The 7,171-nt window shown below is 41.3% G+C and overlaps 1 protein-coding gene across 1 annotated transcript; it reads left to right on the forward strand.

Annotated features, from left to right (window-relative positions):
* Positions 1-4,936: 4,936 nt before the first annotated feature.
* LOC110143822 (late cornified envelope protein 1B-like) lies at positions 4,937-5,500 on the forward strand. The gene has a single exon (XM_020903566.2). It carries the CDS (start codon positions 4,937-4,939, stop codon positions 5,222-5,224), a length of 288 nt encoding a protein of 95 aa, XP_020759225.2. The 3' UTR covers positions 5,225-5,500.
* Positions 5,501-7,171: the final 1,671 nt, after the last annotated feature.

Consider the following 7,171-nt stretch of genomic DNA (forward strand, 5'->3'; position numbering starts at 1 on the left):
TAAAGGCCCACCCAAAATATCATCCTTCTAAGAAGTCATCTAAGAGTTTCCTCAAGCAGGTGTGATATTAAACAATCTATCTCTATGCTCCTATTAAGCAAGCTGAGATTATATAATATAATATAATTTGTATTATATACTGTCGTCCTTAAAATTTTACTCAAAGAGATGATCTTCTGATGCCAAATGAAAACTTGGGAAGACTTGGTGACTTTATAGCTCTTCCCAAGTAATGTCATTTTTAAATCACAAACCTGGTTTCAGTTTGGAAATTAGAATGTCCAGTCTGAGAAAGTCAAAATACCAAACTTGATTTAATGGCTTCTGTGTGCTGGCAGATCACAGAGGGAAATGGAGCCCAGGCCTTCTACACATGTGTCACACTTGATATTTATCCTTTTCTCCCAGTTCTCCAAATGCATTTACTGATCCCTGAATAAAGATTAGGGGAAAGGGATACAGTCTCACATAGGGGTTCAACTTTCCTCTAATATTGAATGCAGCTAGATAGAAGAATCTAATTTTCTCTGTTTGTGCAAATTTGAAATATTTATTATTAGATATCTCAAATTTTTGCTGCTACTAAACATGGTTCTATTTTTTAAATTCTATTTTCTATTCTTGTACAATATTTCTGCTCTATAATACATAGCACCAGTCAATAAATAATATGACAGCTTCAGTCAAGAGATGTCTGTTCATGCCTAAACATAAAACAATAAATAATTTTAATCACTGTATATGTATTTACATGTATGTGTCAAAATTTATTACATGTATTAATATATTCCCAATTTCTCTTATAAATATCAGTTTATATCATTGAATATTCAGATTTTCATATTTTTGTGGTAATATCCACAGAATAAAATTCCCAAATTTGAATTGCTTAATCAAAATATATGTATATTCTAAATTATTTTATTTATCAATAAATTAATCTGAATGAATTGACTACCAATCTGCCTGCCTTTCAGAAAGGTAACACTTATGTTCCATTTACCGTGGGTTTTTCCCTCCACATTTACACTTAGTTTATACAATTTTTAAATCTTTGCCTATTCGATGTGAAGAAATGTACTTGATAAGAGAAGATAAAAGATGTCTTTTTTTCTAGCTTTTCATTCACTTGTGCATGCTAAGTCACTTTGTTGTGTCTGACTCTTTGCAACCCTGTGGTCTGTGGCCTGCCAGGCTTCTCTTTCCATGGGACTCTCCAGGCAAGAAGACTGGAAGGGGTTGCCATTTCCTTCTCCAGGGGATCTTCCCAACCCAGGGATCGAACCTGTATCTCTTATATATCCTGCATAGGCAGGCAGTTTCTTCCACTTGCACCACCTGGGAAGCCCTCATTCATTTACTAGTCATATATAAATCTAACATTTTGTATTGCCTGTTTATCTCTTTTCACTATTATTTTCACTGGAAGTTTTTCCTTATTAATTTGTAAAATATAGTTGCATACCAACTGTTTTACTCTTATTCCTAGAATACATATTGTAATTTTCTTCTCAGTTGGTCATATCTTTTTCAAATTTGCTTAAATATTGCTCTTTTTCACATAAATGGTTTTATTTAGAAGTGGGTAAACATCATAGTTTGTTTTATATCATGGCTTTGGCACTACAAGGCATAAAAAAACCATCAACTATATTTTTCTTTGTTATTTTGACTATGATTTAACTATGTATGTTACAAGAAAAGATTGTTGGGTGAAAAAATAATCCATAACTATACTTGACACTGGTTCTAGTGCATAAAATAAAATAACCCTCAGTGTGAAGTTCAGGGTGATTCTAGAAAAATTGAACACTTAAAAAAATTTGTTAATTACTAGATTACAGTTGTACATAGTCAAAATAAACTGGGAAAGAAATTGTTAGAGTTATTTCTGTAATTGTTCAATGTGAAACATATTGCATTACTTTTGATCTGCCTTTTATTTGCATCTAAAACTCAGTCATGTTTACTCCCAATCCCTTGATAACAGAAGGTTGAGAAAGTCAATCATTTGCTTAATAAAACCATTCTTATTGAACTGAACTCCATCAACATCACACAGTCAAGGGAAGCAAACCAATCCTTATGAGGTTTCAAACCTGCTTATCACCCATATCTAAACCAGATTGATTGATGGCTTGGGTACCACATCTTTAGAGGCAGGGACCATACGAATCCTCAGGCCAATTACTTTAATATGGCTCCTGTGACAAGTGATGACTGGTAGCTCCTTCCTGCCTCTCTCAATGGGGCTCAGAAAGTCACTCTGCTCCTGAGTAAGACTTCTGTGTGATAGACAAGGAATTGATACTACAGTCATTCCCTTATGAGTAACAACCTGAGCAGGAAGATAAGAGTCATATTCAGGCAGCATAGGGCCAGACTTTTACACAGTGATGTGTCCTGTGTCTGCACAGGATACATATGACTGCACGCTCCAGGCCTTATGCTGATGGACATATGAGGAAACTATTTGGAAACTCTAAAGTCCTATGCAAATGTTGGCTTCATACGTGACAAGAATATCTATTGATTGCCCCAGCATGCGTCTAAGGAGGTAATTAAGGAAAATGATGTTGATGATAACTATGATGATAGCTTTTGGTATGTATGAAATATTCAAGGCAAAGTTCTATGAGCTTTTTGATTCTCCTAAGAAACTCATGAAGTAGAAGCTATTAAAATCACTAAATTGATAAGGAAACAAAGGCAGAGAAGCTAAACAATTTGCCCTAAGTTGTTATATCTAAATAGTAAGTGTTGGATCTAGAATTCATGCTCAGGAAGTCTGGTTCTAGAGACATAAACCTAACTTCTGAGTAATTTTTCCAAGCTTGAGTTGATTTTAAGAGGTAAATCTATTTTGGAATGTGAGCTCCATAAAACACACACCAAATACACACACCGCACTTAGAAAACAAGTACAGACATAGATACACAGGTGTACATGTACATTCACTCCCAATAGCAAAGTGAAAACCTTGGAGACATCAGTGTTTTTCCGTGCAAATGAGAAGGTCTGGAGCTAATGAATTATGGTCATAGAAGGAAAAACAGGAAAGTTTGGAGGACCAAGCTCCAAGAAAGAGGCTGAAAGGCAGGTACCACTAAGGATAATAAGGTGGCAGATGATGGGAGGAATTCAATCCCATTTCTATTGACCATATTTTTAGCTGGGAGTGACTTTTCTGAGCCCCACTGAGAGAGGCAGGAAGGAGCTACCAGTCATCACTTGTCACAGGAGCCATACAGCTGGCAGGAGGCGGTCCTCAAATGCCCAGGTCATGTCTCACACCTGAGGGAAGAGCCCAAGGCCAGGATAAAAGGCCTTAGGGATAGAGCACCTCCATCCACTTCTCTCCTGCGGTGTTGACAGACCCCGCGCTGCTTCGACACTGGTAAGTATCCACTGGGACCCAGACCAGGACCTTCCACAGAGGATGTTCAGACTAGAGGGGAGGGCAGGGGGCAGGGCCTTGGGGCTGGCAAGGATGAGGGTGGATCCCGAGAGGGAGCAAAAATCTAGAAACCTGATGAAGGATGAACTGTGAGGCAGGAGATGGCATTTGTGGGTCTATGCTCTGTGCTCTAAGTTAGTTCTGTATCTTTTTGAGTTTCTCAGCTTTTAGATAAGTCAAAACTTTCACAAGGAACTATTACCTAGGAGAAGCCAGCTGTGTTCCTGCTCCAAAGCCTCTACTAGGGTCAGAGTGATTTTTCAAACAATGGAGACCAGAGGCAGCATATTTGGGGTCAGATGAAAACAGAGATCCAAGGGCCTCACCCTCACCAAGTGTCACTTACTTGGTCAGGACGGCTGCCTGGCATCCGTACCAGAAGCTCCTGAGTTGAATAATGATTAACAAGTTGAAATTTACCTGCTAAGATGTAAAAATTGGAAGAGGTTGTGTGTTGTAAAGGGTGCATAACCAAGCCTAGTTTCACTTAGACCAGAAAACCTAGTTTCACATCCAACTTGCCTTGATCAGGTCTGGGGCTCACTTCTCTCTAAAATGATTTAGTAACTCCATTTTATATATGTATATAGAGAGATATACATATATACTTGCATATAGCACACAAGCATGCATGCTATGTGTGCTAATCACTTTAGTCATGTCTGACTCTTTGCCACCCTATAGACTTGAGGAACTATAGAGACTATAGAGGAACCACTAGGTTCCTCTGTCCATGGGATTTTCCAGACAAGAATACTGGAGTGGTTTACCATTTTCCTCTTCCAGGGGATCTTCCCTGCCCAGGGATCAAACCTGCTTCTCTTAATGTCCCCTGAATCGGTAGGGGGTTTCTTTACCACTAGGGTCACCTGGAAAGCCAAGCATATACATAGATAAATACAGATATAGATAGATAATATATAAACAGAGTTGCAAAGGGCCAACATATGGACTGGTTAACCCAAATACATATGCAGAATTATGAAATTATATATGATATATGAGCTGATAATAATACGTGTCTCTGGAAAGCTATCTGGGAAGTTCCTCCAGAAGGGAATCTCTAGTTCTTCCTTAGCAGAGAGTACTGATGCTCTAAACTGTCTCCTAGACTGGACATTATCAGAATTCTGAGTGGCGTAGAGTGAGTTTGAGTCAGACTTTGTGAAGGTCAATTTTGCCTTCTCCAAAGAAAGGACCTTGTCTTTGGGCAAGTTTGTCAATTTAGTTAGTTGATTTCTATGCCTTGCTTTGTTGAAAGAAGACAACCTATGTCTGTTTTGTGAAAAGCTCCCAAATTTCAAATGAGATAGTGAAAAGCACTTGAAAAACTATAGATAATTTCTCCACGAGTTACTTGACCAGGCTTTTAGAATGTGGGGGAAAGACAAGATGGTGAAATTCCGTAAGGGAGGTCTCTGTGTGCTGGTCTGACCTGCTGTCTGTCTCTCCCTCAGCTCCTGAACCCGCCCACCAAGATGTCCTGCCAGCAGAACCAACAGCAGTGCCAGCCTCCTCCCAAGTGTGCCCCCAAGTGCCCCACCCCTAAATGCCCCCCAAAGTGCCCCCCAGTCTCCTCCTGCTGCGGCTCCAGCTCCGGGGGCTGCTGCAGCTCTGGGGCTGGGGGCTGCTGCCTGAGCCACCACAGGCGCCGCAGGTCCCACCACTGCAGACCCCAGAGATCTGACTGCTGCAGCCAGCCCTCGGGGGGCTCCGGGTGCTGTGGAGAGGGGAGTGGTCAGTCCTCTGGAGGCGGCTGCTGCTGAAGTAGACCCTGAGCCAAGAAGAGCTGACCTGGGGACAACAGATGGACAAACACTTCCTCCTCCTCCTGCTGAGATTTCCTGAGAGGTCCCAGATGAGGTTCTGAACTCTGGGCTGGAGTGACTCTCTGTCCTGGGATTCAGAAACCTGAGTCTGCTCCAGAGAATCTGTCTGCTGACCTCTGACACCAATTGGGATGTCTGCCCTGGAATCCCCAAACCACAGACTCTAACTCAGTCCCCAGATAATCTCCTTGCATCTGCAGCTTCAAATGAAACAATAAAACAAGAAATCTGCTCACCATTTTGCTCTGGACTCTTCCTTGCCTGCTTGTGCCCCAGTATTCTTTCCACTGTCATCCATTCTCTTGCTGCCTGAGACCCTGGGAATCAAATATGTGCTGGATGATACAGTTGAGAAAGGGAGGAGAGAAAAATGGCCCTGCCTCTTACTTGTGTGTGCCTGCTCAGTTGCTTCCATTGAGTCTGGCTCTTTGTGACCCAATGGACTCTAGCCCACCAGGCTCCTCTGTCCACAGGGTTCTCCAGACAAGAATACTGGAGTGGGTTGTCGGTGCCCTCCTCCAAGGGATCTGCCTGACCGAGGGATCGAACCTGCATCTCCTACATTGCAGGAGGATTCTTTATGGCTGAGACACCAGAGAAGCCTGCCTCTTACTTTGACACCATTTCTCAGATGAATTCCATGCAGCTCTGCTTAAGTACAATGTCCTAATGTCTCTCATGAAGATGAAGACTTGGACTGTAGGTTTTGTTCTGGGTCCAATGGTCCCTGGAGCAAGACAGACTTGACAGATATGCATTCCATCCCTTCATTGGTCTTCTCTTCCTCCTATCCTTTGTGATACTACCCCAACTCACCCCCAACTTTCTTTTCTCCTTTAACCAAAACATTTGTTTAGAAAGTTAAATATGAACTTTCTGCAAATAAACCAGGAATCTTAGCTAATTCTAACTAGGAACGTGCATATAGTGTGCAGCAAAGATCACAAAATTTAAAATACCTATAAGAGGATTCAGGGACTTTTTCAAAAGCACTCAAGTCTCCCTATTCTCTCCTTGAGTCCCAATTTTTCAGGTCAAATATTCCAACTCTAAACTTTGTAAGGAAATCTTGCATTTTCATTAATTTTTTTTCAAATACAAATTTCACATGAGATTTAATTATTGTTAACTTCTGGATTATTGTGCCTTGATAGTCTTATTATCAACTGGATAAATAGCCAATAATACCTTGAATTTGTGTTTTAATTTGTTAAAAGACACAAGTGTCTGGTAGAGTAGACAGTAGGAACACATCACAAGACTAATATGATTCAGGCCTCCCAACTGCTGTAATTAACATGACCTCTAGATGTCCCCATGTCTTTAGTCTGAAACTTAAGATTCAAAGTCCAGAGAGGATCAGTACACTGATCTTCAGCATGCACTTCCTCCTTGAATAGTCCAGGAAACTAGAAGAGGGATGCATCCCCATTGGTTTCAGTAACGAGAGAAGTCAAACATTACACATATTGGTGCTGCTGCTGCTGCTGCTAAGTCACTTCAGTCGTGTCCAACTCTGTGCGACCCCATCCCTGGGATTCTCCAGGCAAGAACACTGGAGTGGGTTGCCATTTCCTTCTCCAATGCATGAAAGTGAAAAGTGAAAGTGAAGTCACTCAGTCATGTCCGACTCTTCGTGACCCCATGAACTGCAGCCTACCAGGCTCCTCCATCCATGGGATTCTCCAGGCAAGAACACTGGAGTGGGTGCCATTGCCTTCTCCGACACATATCGGTGGGACCCCTCCAATAAAGCCAGCTAGCACACCAATAAGCATAGAGCTTATCAGTGACCAGAGGGACACATGACTACCATGTTATCTAACCTGGAATTCTCAGACAAAAGGATCCTATTTCTCTGAGAGGTGTAATATTCCAGTTAAG

This window comes from Odocoileus virginianus, chromosome 5 (genome assembly GCF_023699985.2).
Source record: "Odocoileus virginianus isolate 20LAN1187 ecotype Illinois chromosome 5, Ovbor_1.2, whole genome shotgun sequence".
NCBI lineage: Eukaryota > Metazoa > Chordata > Mammalia > Artiodactyla > Cervidae > Odocoileus > Odocoileus virginianus.

Excerpts from the sequence above, each read along its gene's own strand:
- LOC110143822 (XM_020903566.2), top strand. The coding sequence starts at position 4,937 with ATGTCCTGCCAGCAGAACCAACAGCAGTGCCAGCCTCCTCCCAAGTGT.